Source organism: Cucurbita moschata, unplaced genomic scaffold (genome assembly GCF_002738365.1).
Source record: "Cucurbita moschata cultivar Rifu unplaced genomic scaffold, Cmos_1.0 Cmo_Scf00013, whole genome shotgun sequence".
Lineage (NCBI taxonomy): Eukaryota > Viridiplantae > Streptophyta > Magnoliopsida > Cucurbitales > Cucurbitaceae > Cucurbita > Cucurbita moschata.
In genome coordinates, this window is record NW_019268529.1 from 546,845 (window position 1) to 570,167 (window position 23,323).

Consider the following 23,323-nt stretch of genomic DNA (forward strand, 5'->3'; position numbering starts at 1 on the left):
GATCTTTTCGGTCCATTCATTCCCATATTTTTATTTTTTATTTTTTATTATTATTGTTTGTTTCTATAAGACCAACAATTCTGAGATGAGTGTGTTAGAGGATGGTTGGAAGAGGAGCCTCACATTTAGCTAATTAAGAGATTGATCATGAGTTTTCCATTGATACGAGATATTCTGAAAAAACCAAAAGCAAAACCATTGTAGAGATCAGTGGTTCCAAACATGGTAGGAGAGTCATGCCTAGACATGTCAATAGAATCCTCGTACCATGGTAGAGATCAGTGGTTCCTAACATGGTATCAGAGTCATGCCTAAACATGTTAATAAAATCCTCAAATGTCCGACAAAAGAAGTTAGTGAGCCTCGAATGTGTAGTCCAACTCGAAAGTAGGAGAAATAGAACCAATTCTAGAAATCAGATCTCTTAGATCGAGAATAGATTGATTCTAACCAAAACAGAGCTGAAAGCAGCCATCATTTCAAGATGTTTTTACAAAGTTTTCTATAATATAACAAAGGAAAGCAAGACCCAGATGCTCATATACTGTAATTCAAACAAAATGATATAAGACTCCCACACATCAATCAAACCAAAATTCAGCAAACCAGCAGAAGGATCATCAAAACAGAAGCAATGAGAAAAAAAGCAATAAATCAACACTCCGATCAACCGATTCCTAGTCTCCGCCACCTCCACCGCCTCCCTCACCGCCGTGGCCATGCGAGCTGCCACCATCATCTTCTAAAGCATCCACGGCCACCACTGTGGCTGCTGCTGTGACTGCAACAGCAGCCACGGCGGCGGAGGCGCTGCTTTCATTTGCATCACCTGTGTTTCCATCTCCACTGCTATCACTACTAGGGGAATGCTTACCTCCTTTTGCAGCACGGCGAGATTTGCGGCGGGAAGGCTTTGATTTGGAAGATTTCTCTGATCCTCCATCAGCTTTGAGGCCATTTTTGTGGCGAGGAATACAGAAACAAATCTTTGAGGACTCCATTGTTGAGCTTTCTTCCCTGCTTATCTCTTCCTCATTGAATCCTGAATTATAATCACAGTTCCTTTTGCCAACCTGTAGAAAGCTTTGTTACAAAATATCAATAAATATAAAAACAGGGTGAGATTTACAGCCATGCTATCAACTTTTCTCTGTTCATGCCTTCCCCCCTTTTCTTTCCTCCTCTTTACTCCAAAGTTGTTCGAAGGGAAAATTTGCCAATTGGTGCAATCCAGCTAGCTAAAGGGACAAAATAATAGCTCAAAATAACTTTAATGATTCGATGAGTTTAACCCTTGCTCTAAAAAAACAGGAAAAGGGAAAGAGTTTACACTGGTTACAATTGCTCCAACAGTTCATGTAATCCATGTTTGAAGTTTGGGGAATGTAGTAAAGAAAAACTAATGAATAAGTAATAGATTTGTCTAATAATAAGAATAGATGAACGAAAATGCAATGTAAAGCACTCAATTGGGCCTGTCCTTTTATACAATAATTTGGTCCGCCGCTGATCAAATAATAAAGCTGATCAAGTCTCCATCAAATCATTATATGATTTACTTCAAGATCCAATTAGCCAAAAGCTATAGATCAACGTTTGAAACATTGAAAGAATGATATAATAAATTCAGTATAAAATGAATATGAATGTACTATAGCTTTTGTTTGGAATCTAACATAAAGCTAAAAAAGTACACTCCCAAAAGGGGTCCTCCAGTTAGTGTTGAAATAATATTTCTCACAAAAGGAAAATATGTGACAGATGATAAACCTTCCATAGACACTATCAGTTTTTCCAGAGTTTGTATGAAGTTTCCTTGGAAATACATTTGTATTCAGCATACACCAACGTATCCATCTTGCTTCATTTTAATTAGGCTGGTTTCGATGTTCCGCAGCACTGGCTTATAGCTACAATGTAAGAAGCAGAAATTCAGAAAAAAAGTCTTCTTTGAAATAAAATGAATCAACTGTTATTCGTATGAGAGAGAGGATCTTACAGGCGTGTGAGCCCGTTATATGCTTGTGTAGCCTGCTGGAGTCGCGTTGACAGCTCCAATACTTCTGCTGATAACATCTCTGCTCTGCTCTGTTCTTTTGCTAGCTGGGCCTTCATAGAGAAAGAATAGGAAGATGAAATCATAGTATAATCATACTTAGATGACCAACCTAAAGTATGAATGAAACCAAGGTAACAGATTACATCTGAAGTAACCAGTTTGACATAATCACTTGACCAACATACGGCCAAGTATTCAACTTCTAGAAAGGACTTCCAACTTCATTGAGACATCACCATATACATACAAAAGGCAGAAAGTTGCATCCTAAGCAAGAGACTGACCTTGAGGTAGAGAAGGTCAGATGTAAATGGCGGAGACTGAGTTTCAACTGCCCCATCTCTATATGACACCGGCAGACTGTTCAATTGTTCTGTTCTCAACTCGTCTAGAACTCTGCGAAGTGCTTCATTCTGCTTTAGACAGTCTTTCACCTACAAAATCTTCTATTCAGCTGTAACTTAAAATTAATTCTAAAGCAGGGTTAATTAGAGCACTAAAGAAAACATACTGCACCTCAAGCATATGTAATTCAACAAGGACGACAGAGATAGGAAGTGTCTCAGAAGTAAACAAGTTACAAATGCCAGATTTCTCTCATTAGAAGCACTTGGCAGCATACAACCAATTAAAGCAATAAAAAGTCGAGGGAGGAATTCTATTTGGAACCCTTGAAGGCTTCATAACAACTGCAAAGAATCATGCAGAGTTGACAACTATAATCACCTGATTCTCCCAGTGTACTCCTACGCTCACAGCCTCGTGGTAAGAGCTGGATAGAGTAGAGTTTTCCTCAAACAGCCTCTCTATTTCTGAAGACTGCGAATCAATCTGCCAAAAAACATGAGAGAAGGCTCTCATTTAGAGGAAAATTCATAAAATCATACTTTTGGTGCGAGTAAACGAGAAGAAAATGGAAAAGACTTTACTTCCATCAGAAGCTTCTGTCTACTATTCTCCAACCTCTCGATTGCAACAGCCATGTCATGCAACTGCTTCTCAAGCTTGCTCTTCTCTTCCTGCAAATAACAAGGTAATGCTGTAACTAGGGGAAATAGGATGAATAATGAATATTTAAACTTCTAGAGTATGAATCATGCAAGAAGCGATTATGTGATACTTGTAAGTGACATCAATGCAGTCACGAAATAAATTCTTTTGAAATTCTTTTAAACATAATTCCAACAAAAAGTCCCTTACAACTGAAAAAGTCTTCTCCACTGCCTTCTCTGAGATCTCTGAAAGAAAACGGACACAAAAAATATCCAAAATTATTAGTAGATGTTAAGTGGACAAAATCTTGAAATTTGCAAGAATATATCAGGCTTCAAAAGATATTGGCACAACAATCTCTGTACCTGAGGCCTTTGTGGACGTATTTGCAAGCTTTTCTTCAAGTTCCTGCTTTTCAGAAATGAGGGATGAAATACGGGATTGCTCCTCTGATAACTTTTGTAGATCTTGCTGCCTCAAGATTGAAATTTTCTGTACATGATCAACTACTGTAAGGCACTAACAACCAACAGTCTGACAAGAAAATGACAAAAGTTTGTCCACAAGAGCCACACCTGCAACTCAGCATTTAGTTTAGATACTTCCTTTTCTAAATTTTGCATCTGATCAAGTGGATTAGCAGTTGGAGTGATTCCGGCAAAAGAGCCACTCATTGCTTGCTGTTGAATTGAATTTAATTCTGCTCTCAAGGCTGCAGCATCTTCCTCCGCCTAATGCAGAAAAACTATTTTAATACAAAAAAAAGTTGCTTCAGTGAGTGGTTAATAAACTAAATACATACTCGATATTGTTCGTCCTCTGCTTCCTTCAATTGTTTCCTTAAAGTGCGAAGCTGGGCTAACAGATCCTCCTATACTAATTTATCACCCATTAGTAATGCTTAGGAGGAACAAAATGAAGGGAAAAAAGAATTAAATAATATCTAGACTGCATATACCCGGGCAACAACTGCTGCATCTTTTTCCATGGCTACATCCTTGAGAGCTTTCCTTAAAGATGGTACAGTGTTTGTCTCCTACAAAGTTTAGGTAATGTTGTAATCAGATTGAAATATTCAATTAAATTAACAGAACACCTCGACAGTTAAGGAATTTCAGTAAGATGAAGTATAGGCTAAGAAAAGCTCTTCTATCACCAAACTAGGAGGCAAGATGGGGTCTAAGTGCAGGTTAGCAAATAGCAAAACCTTCTGCATTTCCAAATAATAAGTTTCATTTCCAGAGAGAAATTGGAGTTACTTGCTTGTTTTACACTACAAAAACTGCATCAAATATATTAACATGCCATCATGTTACACGAGGGAAATATGTCTAATCAGAAAATATAGTATTGAAAATAAACAACTGACATAAGACCTATCCAAAGGAACAAAGAAAAATCAGTCAGGAAGAGCATTAATTACCAGTTCATTCAATCGCTTTTGAAGAGTGCCATTCTCAACCTCCTTTGATTGGAGCTGAAACAAAGTAATAATTATGAAGTTTAAAAAAACAATCGATGCACATGTTTTTTTATAGAATATTCTGCACAAGTGGAAAAAAAGATCGAACAGGACGAAACCTTTGCGCTTATGATGTTCTTTTCTTCTTCTAATTCGGCATTCTTCTTCTGCAAATCTTGTATCTGAGATACTAAACCACCCACATCGGTCTGCATAAAGGAACCAACCGATCTTAGAAGAACACAAATAGAGGGGGGAAAATAAAAAGAGGAATTCTGAAGAGGCCAGTCTATTAAATAAATTCGCCATTGTGTTAAATTGATTAGCAGTAACAACAATTGGCAATTAGTCCAATAAACTCCATTAAATTCATGCCACATTTTCCCAACTATAGTTGAATTTCATAAAAACATGGGCCTAGTAAAAGGATATAAGAAACTATTCAAGAAGAAACCTCAAAATCAAAATCAAAATTTCCAAGATACAAGAACATGGCGGAGAAAATTACGAATACAAATGAAGTTTCTAATTTCAGATATCAAGCAAGCATAAGGTTCGACGTAGCGGGAAAAAAAGGACATAAATCTACCTCCGAGAATCGACTTCCGCTCTCTGATTTTCTAATTCCAGAAGTTTCTGTTCCAATATAAAACCAAACTAAATTACATCCACAACCAATAATCTCCGCAACAATTCCATATGAATCAACAATAATTTACCATTAGATTTCGAGCCTGTGCTCAGATCTGGTCCGGAAGGTGCTTTGTGTAATCTTTCCGCCGCTCTCTTTTGCCGAATCTCTTCCAGCTGCCAAAATGAATATGAAATTTGATGGATGTAAGGTAATTCACAAACACACAAAAGCCATTATGGTGTGCAAGAACGCGAACATGCAAGAACTTCTTACCGTTCGTCGACCTAGAGATGCGTGGTGAGCGTCCATGGCGAAGTGCGAAAATGAACAACGAAAACGTTCTTTTGATTCTCGAGACCAAATTCAACTGAACGATCAAATTATAAATAAATAAATAAAGAAATTACAAATATTACACTTAGGAAGCCGATGTTCAAGAACGTCTGGGTGGTGTAGTTGGTTATCACATTAGTCTCACACACTAAAGGTCCCCGGTTCGAACCCGGGCTCAGACAGCTTCAAGTAGTTTTTCTCATTTTTCTGCCTGTTAATGCTATTTCTCTATAATTTTGCTTGTTTTTTTTTCCCTAATTAGATTGTACAATAATATACCTAAATTAGTATAAAAATGTAAATTACTTAAAAGGAAAATCCCGTATTATAAATATTTGTAAAACAAATGCCAGCTTTTAAAAGATCCTTATAAGAAAAATTGAAAACAATTTGAAATATTGAGGTTTTTTTTTTTTTTCTATTTTTGGAAGAGAAGTTTATGAATAAGAAAATATAAATTAATGTATACAGCTAGATTCAAACTTGATCTTAATATATTATATAAGACTTTATTTAATTCGTGGTAACCCGAAACCCGAACCCAATCTATTCGATTTCAAAAAATTAATTCAATCCAACCTGCTAACTCAATCAAGCCGAATGTAGGCCCCTAAAATGCTAACTCAAAAGAAGAGCCAATCAGTAATGAACACACACACACACACTCAGAGCTAGTAATCTCACGTGTCTCATATCTGTAAGAATTTGTGAGTAAGAGTTGCAAATGGAGAACAAATACAGATCAAATTTCCCAAGTAATTGTTATATGAATGGGTAAGTAAAAGGGAACAAGGCAAAAAATTTGAAACTGCTGAAAAGAACTAACACAGTGGATCAAGAGGGAGGGATCGGGTGAGATATATTCATTCTACATGCCCGCTATGAATGGTAATACACTACAGTTTCCTAGTTTCTCCAAATCCGGAAGAAGATCAAAAACAACAGATCAATTATGAAAAGAGAAACACGAGAGAGAAACCTTTGATGTGAACTATCAGTTCTATCTTTCTGTGTCGCCTCAAGATGAGCAGCAACCCCTTCTGTTCGAGTCCCCAGAAGTTTCGGTCACGTTGATGGTGGTTCCTTGACCGGGATGGGGGACACTCGCAGCGGATTCCTGGGCTGCCAATGCCTTTTTGCTGATGATATGGTAGATCTCTGTTAAGATGGTTTGGAATGCCTTGTCAATGTTTGTGGCGTCCAAAGCCGACGTCTCGATAAATGAAAGGCCTTCCTTCTCAGCCATGGCCTGTCCATCATCCTCTGAGACAGCTCTTAGATGATTTAGGTCGGATTTGTTTCCTATCATCACAATCACAATGTTAGAATCTGCATGATCTCTCAGCTCTCGAAGCCACCTTTGCACGTTATCGAAAGTCTGTCTCTTTGTGAGATCATAAACGAGGAGAGCACCAACAGCTCCCCTGTAGTATGCACTCGTAATGGCACGGTATCGTTCCTGACCTGCTGTGTCCCAGATCTGAGCCTTGACTGTCTTACCTTCTACCTGTATGACAATAACATTGACTACAATGAGATGACAAACACTTTTAACTACCAAGTTTACAAAACAATGAAATGAAAAAGAATCTCAGACTCAATAATGATTTCCCAGTTAGCAGAGGACAACCCTCCATTTCATTAGCCTTCCGTATGCAATTTTTTACAACAGAATTTTGAGTAAAGAACAAAAAGAAACAGTAGGAACAGATTCTAAATGTATATGATTCCATATATAGGAATATCGGATAATTTTAGTTCGAGATCTCAAACTCCCTTCTCCAGCTCCCTTAAAAAAATTATGAATCTAAGCTTCATTTACTAAGCTTTTCACAAGAAAAACAGCAATCCCTCAGCCAAAAAGTTCCTAGAGTTGGTATAATATTTAATGCTAGAGCTACCATAGCTATTGGTTTGGCCACAATAGGATAGGCATACCCTAACTTTTTATTTGTGACGCGGAGAGTCGAACCTTTAAGCTCTTGGTCGATGATACATTGGTCAACCAATTAAGCTATATTTAAGTGGACTAAACATACTTAACTTTCTAAATGAACAACCCCAATTTTGTTAATTCTACTATTTCAACAAAAACCCTCGAAATTTCAAGAGCATGAGCATTTACAAAGTTAGTGGTATACTCAAATGAGCAATGGTGGTTGATAAGTTGGTAAGAAATGAGGGTGACTTAGAAATACAGGAAAAGAATTCAATCAATTTCTCCCTGCTCTAACTACTCGCAGCCATACTTTTTAATAATTAAGCACACATGGTTTCATCGTCTCTCAGTCTTCCGTAGACATGGCTACAAAACCTAGATCGTTTCCTTCATATATGAGAAACGTATTATTTATATTGAATAAATTCAGCAACTATTAATTCAAGCCTTAACGTTTGTGGCTTTCAAACAAGAAAGTAACTACTACTCAAACTCCTCATGCAATTAATCCACTGTACTTCAACGATTGAAAGGGAAAACAAAGGCGCAAGCCGCCATCTAGAAATCATCGGAACCTAGATTTTCAAAGTTCGTCAATCACAAAAGGAAACTCAATCGATCAATGAAGAAATTAAAACAAATGCTAATTAAAAAACGCGCAAATCGAATAAAAAATGCTGAGAGTTGAATCGATTAAGCATCTACCTCGAGAGTCCTGGTGGAGAACTCAACACCAATGGTGGATTTGGACTCCAAGCAGAACTCATTTCTGGTAAATCTAGAAAGAATGTTGGACTTGCCGACGCCAGAATCCCCGATCAGAACAATCTTGAACAGATAGTCATACTCGTGGTCCACCTTATGAGCCATGGCCGTCTCCGCCCCAGATTTCTCGAACAAACCTGATCCAAACAACAAATTCCGCAATTCAGAAACCAAAACCGAAAAAATCGGAATCATCTACACAGTAGCTGAAACGAAAAGGCGAAGAGGCAAGAAAAGCCCCAAAATCGAAGGAAGAACTGAAACCTGTTGGCTGGCGAAGAAATGGAGAAGTTGAGATTGGATTGGAAAGAAGGTTGACTATGAAGAGAGGATTGACGGAAGAATCGAAGGAAGAAAGAGGAATGAATTAAGCAGAGAGAATTTAATGAGGGAAGTTACAGACAGAACAGAGAGAAGAAGGAGAGAGGGGATTGATGGGGCTGTCGTCTGTGGGGGTTTGACGTTGCTTCTTTACACGCCTGACTGGAAAATGCGACCGAAAAAGGTGGTGGAGAAAAAATGGAAATTTAATCCCCAAGATTCTTTTTATTTTTGTTAATTTACGATTTAGTCCCTTAACTTTCCATCTTTTTATACCACATTAGTCCCTCACTTTTAATTTTTTTTCCCCCTAATTCATAGCTAAACTACACTAATATTATTTTTAATATTTAATTTCAATATTTTACAAAAATTATTTAACTATTTAATATAAATTTAAACTATTGGAATAAGATATGTTCATTAGACGAGACGGGGACGAAAAAGACTTTTTCGTCTCAATTTCAAATTTTCTTTTTTTTACTAGAAATTTGCGGGACCAAATTTCCTACAGGAATTTTTTTATTTTATATATATATTTCAAATATTTGGTTTTCATTTTACAATATAAGTTATATTAAAAATATAATATAATGTTATATCTAATTTTTAATGTATTTCATTTATTTAGGGTTTTTTAAAAAATAGATTCGAAACGACGACGTGGTGGGGGGCTGGCGGAATCTTTGTCTGTCGTGGGGGGCGGGGAAGGGAGAGATTTAGCGTTTGGGGCAGCCAGCGCATTTGGGCTGGCTGGGCTACCAGTGGTTCCGTGGGCTGTGGGCGTCGACATTGAAACGACGCCGTTTTGGGTGTCATATTCAATAATTTTTCCTTTTAGAAAAATGTAAGGTTGTAATATTTTTTATTACTATTTTCTTGTTCAACTTGTGATATAATTATTTAATTGTTTTTTTGTGGCAATTTTATATATATACATATGTAATTAGCATGTCCAATTGAGTGGAGAAAATAATTAGAAAAGTAGTAGAAAACGACAGGTCGTTCGGGAGACCTTTTCAACGAAACACAGCGTGCTTTCCAGCCGACGACGACACTAGAGAATCAAGGCTTAGCACTACGTCAACTTTTTTTCCTTTTTTTATTTTTTATTTTTTATTTTTCATTTTTACATCGGTCTTAATAAATTAAAAATTCATTTAATTAGCGTCAAATTATTATTAATTAGTTTTCAATTTATTTTCTCACTAAGTTTAATTTTAATGCTCAAAAAATAGTGAGTTGAGCTTATAATAAGAGGAATTTTATAATTATTATTTGGATGGGTCTAATTTTTATATTATGGGTCAATTTTAATGTTCACAATAAATAAATATATATATATATATATATATATATATATATATATATATATATATATATATATATATAATTGATATTTTATGGAATATAAAAAACTAATTTTAAATTATATAATAATAATAACTAAATTTAAAAAGACCTTAGTTCATATAAGTCGTATTTGACCAATTTTGTTAGTTCAAATTTTATATTTCACACAAGTATATTATATATTGTATATTTTTATAATTTACTTTTATTATTATCATATTATCATTTGCTCCCCTCTATATTTGATTTTATGCTTATTTATTATTTAATTGGATGATCATACTAACTATTTTTATATACTTTTATTAAAATTATTTATTTAAAAATAATTATTAATAATGACAACTAAATAAATTAAAAATATTTCATATTATATCTAATATACTTATAATGAAATAAAATCAAATTACGGAATATTATTAATAAATTATTATAATAATATAAAATTCTCACTGTATCTCATTTAATATAACTTATTTTTATAATATACAAATTTGATTTTTAGAATACACGTTTGACTAAATGTTTATATAATTGTATTAAAATCAATTATTAAGATTTATCACGAAATAAATTTTTAAAAAAAATTAAAATTTAAGATGTATAAACCAAAATTAAATTAAAATTTTAATAGTTAAATTTAAGATATATAAACGTAGTGGGCCTCGATGTTTTACGGCCCAAAACCCACTTTCGGCTTTCCATTCACAAAAGCGAAGGAAAGGCCCAAAGCTCTCAAGCTTGGCCACAAGCACGAATGAAGAATTTTTTAATATTTCAATTATATATATATATATATATATAATTTCCATGTATTTTACGAAAACCAATTATTTCGCACCACGTGGATCTCAAGTTAAATGTCCTCACGTGTCAATAATCATATTTAATAAATAAATAAAATTAAGCGTGTATTTATCTCGGGTTTTACTAAGTTTGTAGCTCGCAACTTATAATAGTTAAATATTTAGCTCTAACGAGACTCTTTTTAAATTATGTATCCTTAGATTTCGTTAATAATGTTAAGATATTGCTAAACTTATGGGTAACTTGTACGGGTGCATTCTAATCTTAATATATGTTGTTAAATTCTGTCAGTCTAGTCCTTAATAATCTCACAATGCTAATATGATTGGCTATCGGGTGGAGTAAATAAGGGCTTCCTCGTAATCGAGACCATATGTATGAGTCGACAGAGCTTTCCTATCGACGATCTTTTTCGGTGCATAAGTGAAGCGTAGTCGTGGAAGTGCGTGCTCCTTTCTCAAACCAGAACAACTCTGAACATTAGGGAAGATAAGGGAAGACCACCTGAGCGAACGAACCCGACATTCGTGTCTGTCGATGACATGGATTAAAATAATAATGAAATTGAGAAAATAAAATATATGGAAATTATGGGGGTGGGTTCGACATTTCGCTTTATCATAAATATGGGATTGCTTGATGCCATGGATCTACGAAGTTATCATATTGTTTCAGTTTTATGCCAGCTCACACCTATTTTTCTTTTTTCTTTTTGTAATTATTTGAAATATTTTAGATTAATTAGTTTTCTTTAAAAATCTAATTTTTTTGCAAAATAATTTTTTTTAACCATGAAATATTCAAATATTTGGTTTTTTTTAGAGCAATAAATCGATATGAATAAAATTTAATTAGTTAAAAATATATTTTTTTTAATAATTTTTTTGGAAATTTAAACTGAATTAAAATAATAATAAGTGAAATAAAATTATAAATTATAGTCTTTTATAAAATGGAGGATATGGATGACTTTGGGAGAGGAGTTTTTATCAAAAGTGCTTTTGATTGCTGAGTTGTTGTCCTCCCTTCAATTATTCGATCCACAATTTATTTTTCAAGAAATATAAATAAATTGTCTCAAAAATTAAATTAATGAGTATTAAAATTATCGAATTCGGAGGGTGGTCATATTTATATAGATTGAGTTAATTGAAGTAGTGAATCCAGCAACCAATCCAACCAAACATAACCTTCTGTTTTCGAGTTGGGTTGGATTGTGTAGTCCGGTTATTTTTTTTATAACTATTTAAAAAAATTATATTAATAACTAAAATCTAATAAATTTTTTATTATAAATGCCAAATATTCTTAATTTTCGTAATAATCTTAAAAGCATAGTGAAATATGGTGGGATTGTGACTCTACTTTCGAGTGGATCAAGTTGACCCAACTAAAAAAATGTTAACGGGTTACCATAATTTTTAGAAACTAACCTAACTAAACCTTTTATCGTTTGGGGTTGGATAGTCGAAGTTCACCGTTCTCCAACATTGCAGGTAAAAAATGTGTTAGAAGTCTAAATATTTTTAGTTTTTAATTCAAATTTAATATAGAATACAACCGTGTCGTTCTAAGTCACAGTCACAGTCATATATTTATATTCTTCATTTAACTTCGAGCTAATATTACAAAATTTTAAATAAAAAAATTATTTAAAAATATTTTTTATAATTTAACGGAAATAAATATAGTCGTTTTTTAAATCATATTAGGACTATAGGAGGACCTTTTTAGTAGTAGACATGTCAGTGGTCCACTCAAGGAAAGTGGTGATTTCAATTTCTCAACCATTACCCATACTTTGTGTTCAAATTTCATAATGTTGAAATTATTCACTCTTTTTTTATTTATTTATAAATTTGTAATATTTTTATATTGCTAAATGGACCTTACTTTATGCAAAATTGACCTTATTGAGGTCCTCGAATGCAATTTTGAAAAAGAAGATCTTTTGTAAAAAGAAGTATAAAGTTCTCGATACTAAACGACAAAAATGCTCTTAAATAAAATGAAACGAATAAATCTTTTTAAAATTACATTCAAATTATTTACTAAAATTGTGTGAATAAACTCGACCGAACTTATATATGCTACTGGTCAATACCCAAAAAGTCGATCGATTGAATATCTCGAGATTGCATTCAAACTTCATACCACTCAAATTATTATTTTTTTCGAACGGTTGACATCCAACACCGGGTAAATTACCATCTCTTAAGGCCTCGATTGATTATAGAGGTCAAATTTTGACCAATAATAAATATCGAGTCTTTACAATATTTAACTGATTAGTCCATTTTTCAAGAAACTTGTAACATATTATAAAGCTTTCCACGCTTTTTAAAAGAAGGGGTTATGAGAGTTACCATTTCTGTAAAAGTTGGATGAGTGAGAGTATTCTTACATTTGTTGACTATGGTTAAACTTTTTTTACTGGAAACAAAAAAAGGTAAGTTATTTGGGAAAGAAAAGTGAATAAAGTAAGGGAATGTAACAAAATATTCACCTTTAAATTCTTTATTTTTATTTATTTAAGATCTCCAAACAAATAAAATATAAAAAATAAAGCTGCAACTTTGATGTAAAAAATGTGGTCTCAAAAGTGTATATTCCTTTTTGCATAATTACAAAATTAAAAACATGATATATATATATTCCATATTGAAAAATATAATTTGAAATCCAAATAGAATTAAAATTTTGAATTTAATTTTTTTTAATTAAATAGTAAAATAATCTATAGTTTCATTGCTATAATTATTATTAAGTTAAATTAAAAATATTATCATGTGATTAGAAAATTAGTTAATAATGTAGTTTCTATAATTAAAAAAAAGCTATAGTTTTTTTTATTTATGTCTTTACTTTTACATTATTTTTATTTTTTAAAAATCTAATTAAAATAATTAAAATGTATTTCGAAATTGCAAAAAAATAATTTAATTAAACCATTATCGTATTTGTGAAATAATTGAAAGGGATTTTTATTTTGGATATATATATATATATTTATAACTGCGTGTTTACAGAAGAGGACAATATAAGGTGTGCGGCTCCCGATGATAGCATCGGCTAAAGAGTAACCGCGTAAACGGTCTGATCGATGCCACGTCATGATGAAGGTCATTTATTAGGGGATCAGAGAATCACAGAAGCAGATGGCTAAAAACTCCACAAAAGCAGACGTAAGACATGATTGTAGAGGAAAATTACCCTTAGGATGGGCCCCACCAATTGAAAGTAGACGTAAAAGTTAGATGAATGATTATGGGTCAATACATGAAATTGGATCGTCATTTATTAATGATTTTCTTTAGTGTGACACTGTCATTAAATGATTAAAATTGAATTTTTCTTGTTTTTCTTTTTACAAAAAAAAAATAAAATAATAATAATAATAAATAAAATAAAATAAAATAAAATAAAAAATAAATAAAGTAAAATAGATTTATATACTACTTTTTTTTTTGTCTAATTAGGTAAAATATATGTTTTTAATCGAAGATTAAAAATTTAAATCGACTTAATATAATAAATTGAATTATTTGAAGTTCATAAAAAAAATTATAATTAAAAAATTATGAGCTAATATTTATATTCTTTCAAAAAAATTATTGGTTAAAAAGTAAATCTAATAAAAAATTAACTCCCCACCTTCTCTAAAATATTATAAACTTAAAAAATATTACCATTAATTTGTTAAATTAAACTTTTAAAGTTTTATTAATATTTAACTTAAAAAAGAAAAAAAAATTAAAAAAAATGCCTTTATAATAACCTATTTAAAAAATAATTATTTAAGAAATATGGATTTTTTAATTTTTTTTTATTATAAATTTTAAAAGTGTTAATATTATTTTTAAAATTTTACAGATATTGTTATGAAAGGATGGAAGGATATTAATGAAATTTTTAGAATTAAAAAATATTTTTAAAATACGAATGAAAATTAAGACTATTTTTTAACCAATTGTTTATGGGGATTTTATACTCGAAACTATTAAAAATTTAAAGACATTTTTTAAATAATTATTTTTATTAATTTAGACTTTTTAAAAGGTATAATTTAACGAAAAAAATTTATAAATATTAAAAGAGAATTTATGGGAAATAGAGGAAAAATTATTAAAAAAAAAAAAGAGAAAAAAGTGGAGGGAGTGGGACCCAGATTTTATGTCATCTTCTTTGGAGCGATCAGATGAAAACGATGCGAGCTCTTCTTTCATTTCGCTCTCACAGTATAACTACCTCACCATCCAGACCAGTCCCAGCCAGTCAAGAACTCGAACGCCCAAACCATAGCCAAACCCAAAGCCCTCTATGGTTCTTGGTTGTTGCGCCTTCAGAACTTTTTTTTTTCTTTTCCGTTAATGTTCTCTCTGTTCTTCATCCGAGTTTTGACTGGAAAGTAAACCCAAAAGCATTAGATCCTCGGAGATTCCGCACTCCGAGCTACTGTTCTTGATTTCAAGACGTGGAGTGTGATAGGAACGAGCACCGACACCATATTCTATGACTATCAGTTGATTTTGGTACCTCCAATGGCGGTTTCAGTGGTTTAGATTTGGTTGGTGTGTCGTGCTGCATGCGTTAACTGGAAACTAGCTTGTTTGGTTTGAGCCTGAGAAGATTTTTGTGCTACGAGTTGAAGGTTTGGCCTATTTCTTTGTAATTGCTATTTTGTTTCGGCTAATTGCATTTAGAGAAAGGTTTGGAGTTTTGGAATGTTTATATTCTGTGTAGTTTTTTAGAATATGCTTCGAATTTGTTATCATCGGAGTTTTCTATTTTCTTTCCAATCATTCATGAGGAGAGTTATTGATAAACTGAGAATCTGCTCTGCCTCTTCGGTAGCTGGGGACCTTTGTCCCTTATATTGATAATGCCTCCATTATCGTAATCGATTGAGACTGATCTGTTTAGCATCTTATCTTTAGCTTCTCAAAAGTGTTTGAATGGACCGCAGAACTGTTCGATTTCGTTTCTGTTCTAATGATTTATTTGTTTGTAGAACTATGTATTATCAATGATTATATGCACTCTTCTTTTGTCATTACAGAGCGGCTTGCTCTTTGGTGATCTTCTATTTTCATCTAGTATTGAAGGCTTGGAATCTTTCCTGTAATGAGATATACCCAAAGCAAGTAGAAACACTGCAAATACAACTGGAACTTAGTGAACCTATATGGTTACATGGAACAAGTTGAGACTAAAAGAAATTATCATGATCAACGACCCTTGGATACCTCAAGGCGAATTTCACTGTGCCATGCTAGCCAAAGTATAAAGCTACATGAGCCTTTCAAAAAGGAAAGACATAGCTTTACATATGGCGAAGTCAATGATAGCCCTTGTAAGGCTTCTAGAAATCATCAGAAGGATGTAATTTCAGGAAAGATGACCAAGAAGGAGGAAATTATAAGATACATGTCAAATTTACCCTGCTATCTAGAACGTGGTGAACACGTTCGGGAGAAAGTTCTTAGTGTAGGGGTTCTTGACTGGGGGCGTCTAGAAAAATGGCAGCATGGCCACAAACAATTATCAAGTAGAAGTAATGGATCTCCATCCTCTTCATCTGATTGCCCATCTCCCCATTTTGGCTATGATCACATCTCTTCTCCTCGTCAAAGAATACATCGTCCTTCACTCTATTCTCATCTGCTAGCTTCTCCTCATTCCCAATTTGTTAGATCCTTTGGAGAAACAAATGAAAAAGGCCAAGATCTTAAATTTGTCCATAGTAACACCTTAAGTTGCCTAGGAAAGTCCATAAAAAGTAGCCAGCATTCCTTTAAAGCTGATAGGGAAGTAAAGATAAAACAATCTGAGAAGACAGGTTCAGAGACAAAAGTTCTCCAAGAATGTAAACCTCCGCCAGGTGCCGTATGCTATGAGGTTGCATCTTCTCAATGTGGGGATTTTATTGGAGTAGAGACGTCTCGATCACAAAAAGATTCTGTACATCAGCATGATGTCTTGGAAAAACCTGAAGCAAGTGTCGCTTCACCCAGCAGCTTACTGAAAAACAATGATTCAGAAGTCCATGAGTTTTCTGATTCAACATTCTTATTAAGTCATAGGTCCAAAGAAAGAAGTCAGAAGAGATTACTGAAGAGGTCTACGGTGAGTTTGCCTGCAAAGCTCAAAGATGATCTCTCAAACGCAAGCAATACACACTGTATAATTAACGGGAACCAGTTTCTGCAAAAGCACAATTGCTCCATAAATGCACGCAATAATTCTCGCCCTGTATCCAGTTCAGTTAGAGCAGGGTGTAGTCCGTCCAAAGGTAGAATATCTGAAGAAAAAACATCTGTTGTTGCACCTTTAAATTCAATGGTCAAGGAGGCATCTATTGGGTTGGATGTGAAAGCAAGCACAGTTGCTGTTGTTAAAGGAAGAAGCTCTTCACCCTTTAGTCGATTAAGCATTGGCATGGGTAGGAGATGTAAAAGTTACAGTTCTGCAGGGAACTCATGCGCTAGCGATCAAAGTTCAGCACATATAGCAGTCCAATCTGGATCAGAGAATGCTATGCCTTCAGCTTGCTTGAATGATTTGAGGAATGAGAAACCCAGCAATACAGGCAGAGCCAGTTCCAGTCCTCTTAGAAGGTTGCTGGATCCTTTACTAAAGCCAAAGGCTGCAGTATACCATCATGCTGTGGAACCTATAGAGAAAGACTTAAATAGCATGGCTGATAAAAAATATAATCGACCGGCAGATTCATCAGCAGTACAATTAAGGAAACTTAAGCTAGACATGAGCAGATGCAGGAAAATCAGTGTCAATGATTCAGCAGTGGACAAGAAGCATGAACCTTCTGACGTTCGTGCTCTTCTACAAGTAACATTTAAGAATGGCTTGCCTCTGTTCACCTTGGCAGTCGACAATGTCTCCAACATTCTTGCAGCTACGGTGAAGTTAACCAGCTCCAGAAAAGGGGCAGTTAGCCATACTTACACTTTCTTTACTGTTCAGGAAGTTAAAAGAAAGACTGGAAGTTGGATAAATCAAGTTAGTAAGGGGAAAGGTCGTGATTACATCTCCAATGTCATTGCACAAATGAAGGTTTCTGATTCAGAGCTTTCCCTCTTGACCCGACCAGATGAGCCCTCTACCAGAGAGTTTGTCTTATTTTCTGTGGACTTGAGACAGGCAGATCACCAGACCTCAGATTTTCTACCAAATGAAGAGCTAGCTGCTATAATTGTCAAAATTCCCCCCAAAATCAAGCAAGGCACCATTACCGATGAGGTTAAACTGAGTTCTTACAACAACTCGTCTGAGGGTAGCGCACAGCTTCAGCTTCCTGCTGGCAGTGAGTCCTTTATCAGTGCAACAGTGTTACTTCCAGGTGGTATGCATAGCCTCCCGAGTAAAGGTGGACCTTCATCCCTAATAGAACGTTGGAATTCTGGTGGATCGTGCGACTGTGGGGGTTGGGATTTAGGTTGTAAACTCAGAGTTTTTGCCAATCAGAATCAAATAATCGGGAAATCAAGTTCATCACAACCTTCTCCAATAACAGACCAGTTTAAGCTTTTACCTCAGGTATAAATATTTGATTTTTCCAAGCTAATATGAGAGCTCGTTATTTTGGTCATTTGCATTTTACTTAGATTCATCTTTTTGATCCCTTGCTCACTCACAGGAAGGAGTACCAGAAAACCATTGCGTCCTGAGCCTGGCTACTTTCAAAGATATGATATACTCAGTTGAGTTTGATTCTTCTTTATCGCTTCTGCAAGCATTCTCCATTTGTCTGGCAATGATAGATTGTAGGAACTCACGTCAACTTCCAGAAGCAAGTATCTTATTTGAATCTAAGACTTCAGGAAAGTCAAAGTTAATGGATAATGATAGATTGTTGACTCCTAATCCTCCTGAAAGAGAAGCTCCTGCAGAACATATAACTTGTCCGCCACTTTCTCCTTTTGGAAGGATCTAGCTGGAAGTTTGGACTTCGTTCGATGTGTAAATGATATCAGGTATACATTTCCAGGCCCGGCAATCAATTTTTACTCTTGTTGATCGGGGCCTCTCATAGATAGATCTGGAACCTGAATAACCTTTTGTCTTTAAAATGCTCTGTTCTTCTTTGGCAGTCAATCTATACAAGAGCCGAAGGTCTTTGTAGCTTCTAATATTTTTTGTTAACCATAGAGAAAAAAATAGTGTATGTACTTTCAAGGGACTCAATCAACATCCATCTAAGTGTGCATATACACAAGTAGACTGTAAATTTTGTTTTGGTTAGTATGAGAACATCAAAATTATTGTTCCCTTGCCAACTTGAGTCAAGCTCGACTAGCAAAATATTATTCTCAACCAAACGATAAACCTTTTGAAAACGTCCTTTAAGCCATCGACTTTGATGATGACAATGACTCGAGGGTTCAATAACTCACACTCAAGTTTCATTAGACAATAGAAGATCTTTCCATTTAGCTATCCTTATACATCACAAGTTCTCAAAATCTGTTACTATCACACAATGTTCTCATCATCATGTTCATTGCCACACACCACATTCCGTCCTTATCTCAAACAAAATTCAATAGAAATGTGTGGATGAGAGTGTGATACATTACATTGTCAAATAGGGAATAACAGAACTTCTGATATTAATCTTTTTCGTCCCTAATCTTTGAATGGAGTCGTCAATTTTCCCCTCTATTTTAAATAGCGAATGAAGAAGGCTGCATGTGTCATGTTGCCTCCTTTAGGCAGCCAGGTCTGGCATAGGCCCACGATGCTCTGTTTAGTGGTCTTTCTTGTCTGAGATGCCCCACTTGAGTTCTACCCCCGATCATCCTGCCTTTTAGCTTCTTTTTTTGGGCATATTCCCTTTCCATTGAACTTTGAAGCATGGAATTGGTATAACCCACCTGTTACATCGCGCTACTATTCTTAGGCTTTCTTCCAGTACTAGCTCCATGTTTTTCTTCTGACATGCCCCTTAGGGATAGGGTGTTGTTTGACTTGCAATTTTAACAGATCTGTATTTGTGTAATGTACAATTGAAAGTTTGCATTTATGTAGCTCATATTTGAACTGTGGAGGGATATGAGTTGTATGAACTTGTTTGTGTAATATGTATTTAGTTTGTGATTTATAATATATTTGTAGGTCCATAGTCTATGAGCATAACTCAACTAGTCGAACATACGTCCTGATCAAGAGGTCATAAGTTTAGATCTCTCTTTTCTTGTTGACCTCAAAATATAACATCTGAGATTATCATACCAAACATTTATGTTATACACAAACTGTGATATCCTACGTCGGTTGGAGAGGGGAACGAAACATTCCTTATAAGGGTGTAAAATCTCTCCCTAATAGACGTGTTTTAAAATACTTGAGGGGAAGTTTGAAATGAAAAGCCCAAAGAGGGCAATATCTACTATCGGTGGATTTGTAAACTTAGGCTATTCACGTGTTGTTGAACTCAAATATGGCTTAGGAGATAATGAAACCAACAGCTTCCCCTACATCTGTAAGTGAGTTTGCAGGTTCATAAACTCAATGAAGGGGAGCCGAATATGTAGACATAAACATCAAAAGATCTGTCCCCCCCCTCTCTCTGAAATGTCTATTCTTGCATTGCTTTTGTCGTTTGGTACATGCAGAAGCCGAAAAGCCTGGTTGGTTTCTCCAAAATGCATCATGAACAAGAAAAAGGAAAAAAAAAAGAAGGCCACACCACACCTACCCATGCATGTGTTCTCTAATTTGTGAATTTGCACTTGATTGGGTGTACCCTTTGCTTTGGTGACTAATTTTGCAGCTTTGAATAAAAGGAGACACAAAACGTGGTACATTGATGATGAAGAACAAGAAGTAGCTAATCTTAGCTCTCACTGTTCCCCAGTTGAGGAATTCAAAGCCTTTTTGCTCTGTATAATGTTGGTAAGTGGGCAAGCAGAGTATCCCCATTCTCTTCTGCTGTGGCCTGTGCAGAGTAATGTTTTGTTTAATGCTGGGAGTGAATTTGCCTTCTAAAGTTGTATCTTGCTTTGTTTACCCATTTTTTCCATGTGGGCTTCATCATTTCCCCCCTCCCCTTGTGTGTGTTGCACTCATTGATAGCAAAAACAAAAACACAAAGATGTAATTATCTAAGTTCACCATTAGCAGATATTGTCCTCTCTTGACTTTCTCTTGTAGACAGCTCCTCAAGATTTTGTGTATGTTACAAATGGTATTAAAGCCAAACACCAGACGATGTGCCAACGAAGAGGCTGAGTCTCGAAGGGAGGTGAACAAGAGGCAGTGTGCCAGCAAGGACGTTGGGTCCCAAAGGGGGTGAATTGTGAGATCTCATATTAGTTGAAAAAGAGAACGAAACATTTTTTATAAGAGTGTGGAAACCTTTCCTTAGAAAACGTATTTTAAAATTTTTGAAGGGAAGCTCGAAAGGGAAAGTTAGAAGAAGACAATGTCTGCTTCCTAGCGGTGGACTTTGATTGTTACAAAAGGCCGAGTGGTTTCAATAATCAGTCAAAGATGGGTCTCTTTTTGGGATAATGATTAATTAAAGATGTTTTTCTTTTGTAGGGAATGGGTTTTATTTTATACACATGGAGAGATTACTGTTGGGTTTGTACAGGACTAAATCTAGTTTGGTTCTTATATTTATATTTTTATATTTTTATTATATATATACATATAATAATAAATGAGTTGGAGATATGTTTGCCAACATGCTAAAGTATTGCCCAATGCATTTAAAATTTATTAAATCATGAAATTCCTTTGTTTAAATTATTAAATATTCTACATTTTTTGTTCATGCCAAATATTGTATGGTTCAATGATGATTGTCATAGTAAAATTAGTTATAAATATATTTACTTTTTTTTCAATAAAATACAGAGGGTCGAGCCAAAATTAATAATAGGAAGGAACAAAATTTTACGCCCGAGTTTCGATAATATTTTTTAACTTAAATATAAAATATCATTGTAATTTCAAATATTTTCATAGTTTCTTTAATATATAAAAAATTAAAAAATATAAATAAACTTTTAAAAGTTTCATTAATTAATTTAAATTATTATTTTTTTAAAATAGTATTTTTTTTAATTAATTTTTTTATTTATTAGTTTTAAAGTATATATTTGAAATAAAGTATTAACCGTCCCAATTTAAATATATTTTTGAAACAAAACGTTAACTATTTCCATTAAAATATTTTAAAACATACTAGGACGTTTTAATATTTTTATATAAAATATTTAACGTAAACTTAATATAGAAAAATACCTTTTATTAAACTTATTTAGACAGCCAAATATAAGAAAGTCCAACCGGTATTTATGCAAATTTTATAATATTAAAACAAAACACTTTTCGAAAGTCGAAAATAAAATAAAAAAATAGCATGAAATTTGGTGACAAAATAAATTAAAAACCCAAAATTCAACTTTTGACTCACATTTATTTATTTATTAATTTAATACCACTGGAAAATATTAATAGTAAAATTAAATCAAAAAGGAAAAAAATAATGTTAAAATTATACAAATATAACTTTTTTTTAAAAATAAAAAAAATCCAAATGGTTTTGTTATACCTGAAATTTATTTGGTTAATATTTAATGTACAAAATAATTATTTACCATTAATCATTGACTTTAAATCTATGAAAACAATTGATTACGTAAATTATTTTAACAATATATTTTTTGATAAAATAAATTGTAACTAATTTAATTTTCTATAATATAATTGAAAAAATCACATCAATTTTTACAGCAAATAATTTTTTTAAAGTATAAGTAAATAATTAAAAATTGTGGTATTTTTGTATAACTTAACTTAATAATTATAAAAAAAAGAAGCGTTAAATTGTCCATATTTTTTTTAAAAAAATTATAATAATATTCTAAAATAAGTTTTTACAAATTTTTTTTAATAACATTTAATATATAACTATTGGAAAAAAAAATTATGTAAAAAAAAAAGAAAAAAAAGAAAAAAACATTACCCCACGCGCGGACATGAAGATTGCGACGGTTTCACCACTCCCCATTTCGTATTATTTATAATTTGGCGCTTAGAGGTGCATCTTACGCGGCTCCAACAACTCGCAGCTGAAGAACAAGAGAGAGAAACAGATTGAGTGGAGTGAGAGAGAAGAGAAAACTAAAAAAGCAGTGTGATGAAGCGGAATGATGAGGCTGCAAGAAAGTGAAGAAGGTAACACAGGCTTTGGATCGGAGCAAAAAAATCGCTTCAATCCTCTTCCTTCTTCTTCTTGATCTCTACTTTCTCGATTCCCCAAGCAACTCTACTTCAACTTCTTCCCTACTTGCTGCTGCTCGCCTTTTTTGCCATCACTTTTTTTCTTCAAAATCTGTGTGATTGACTAGGGAGGAAGTTGCGTGGTTGTGGATTGGAAGATTGAGGAGTTCGTGGTTTGGTTTAACTTTGATTCGTTGGGGTTTCTCCATCTGATTTTTGGTTTGTTGCAATGGGAGCTCGTTGCTCCAGATTTGGCCTCTGTTTTTGGCCTTCTCAGATCGAATCTAATCTCAACGACTTATCGTGTGCTGGTGAGTGTTACTTTGTGGTTTTCATTTGTTGATGGAGGTTTTTTTTTTTTTTTTTTTTTTTTTTTTTTTTTTTTTTTTTTTTTTTTTTTTTTTT

General features: G+C 33.7%; 4 protein-coding genes and 1 non-coding gene across 8 annotated transcripts in view; 3 read left to right on the forward strand and 2 right to left on the reverse strand.

The window, feature by feature from the left end:
- Positions 1-447: 447 nt before the first annotated feature.
- Positions 448-5,505, reverse strand: LOC111450968 (tropomyosin). 2 transcript variants are annotated; one of them, XR_002711907.1, is made up of 16 exons: positions 5,422-5,505; positions 5,234-5,321; positions 5,104-5,150; positions 4,634-4,723; positions 4,476-4,529; positions 4,011-4,088; positions 3,855-3,923; positions 3,628-3,783; positions 3,418-3,544; positions 3,260-3,297; positions 2,989-3,078; positions 2,786-2,890; positions 2,344-2,493; positions 2,000-2,109; positions 1,331-1,910; positions 448-1,238 (listed from the first exon to the last, which is right to left on the reverse strand). XR_002711907.1 is itself a non-coding variant. In XM_023091170.1 (15 exons), the coding sequence occupies exons 1-15, from the start codon at positions 5,455-5,457 to the stop codon at positions 1,835-1,837; spliced, it is 1,314 nt and encodes a 437-aa protein (XP_022946938.1). In that variant the 5' UTR covers positions 5,458-5,505; the 3' UTR covers positions 448-1,834. The 2 variants fall into 2 exon arrangements, 1 of the variants encoding a protein (XP_022946938.1); XM_023091170.1 differs by having other exon boundaries at positions 448-1,910.
- Positions 5,506-5,589: 84 nt separating this feature from the next.
- On the forward strand, positions 5,590-5,663 carry TRNAV-CAC. Its single transcript has one exon. It is a non-coding gene; the product is annotated as a tRNA-Val (tRNA).
- A 505-nt stretch (positions 5,664-6,168) lies between these two features.
- Positions 6,169-8,688, reverse strand: LOC111450970 (ras-related protein Rab11C). The gene is made up of 3 exons (XM_023091173.1): positions 8,450-8,688; positions 8,126-8,322; positions 6,169-6,988 (listed from the first exon to the last, which is right to left on the reverse strand). The coding sequence occupies exons 2-3, from the start codon at positions 8,288-8,290 to the stop codon at positions 6,500-6,502; spliced, it is 654 nt and encodes a 217-aa protein (XP_022946941.1). The 5' UTR covers positions 8,291-8,322; positions 8,450-8,688; the 3' UTR covers positions 6,169-6,499.
- A 6,210-nt stretch (positions 8,689-14,898) lies between these two features.
- On the forward strand, positions 14,899-21,019 carry LOC111451735. 3 transcript variants are annotated; one of them, XM_023092268.1, is made up of 4 exons: positions 14,899-15,317; positions 15,726-18,223; positions 18,324-18,660; positions 20,460-21,019. In XM_023092268.1, the coding sequence occupies exons 2-3, from the start codon at positions 15,860-15,862 to the stop codon at positions 18,618-18,620; spliced, it is 2,661 nt and encodes an 886-aa protein (XP_022948036.1). In that variant the 5' UTR covers positions 14,899-15,317; positions 15,726-15,859; the 3' UTR covers positions 18,621-18,660; positions 20,460-21,019. The 3 variants fall into 3 exon arrangements, with proteins under 3 accessions (XP_022948036.1, XP_022948035.1, XP_022948037.1); XM_023092267.1 differs by lacking the exon at positions 20,460-21,019 and having other exon boundaries at positions 18,324-19,749; XM_023092269.1 differs by lacking the exon at positions 20,460-21,019 and having other exon boundaries at positions 15,772-18,223; positions 18,324-19,749.
- Positions 21,020-23,147: 2,128 nt separating this feature from the next.
- The window catches only part of LOC111451447 (probable serine/threonine-protein kinase BSK3), a 4,338-nt gene continuing 4,162 nt past the window's right edge, over positions 23,148-23,323 (forward strand). The window contains exon 1 of the mRNA XM_023091878.1: positions 23,148-23,229. Within this exon, the coding sequence (XP_022947646.1) occupies positions 23,148-23,229 (82 nt within the window). The remainder of the gene's footprint in view (positions 23,230-23,323) is intronic.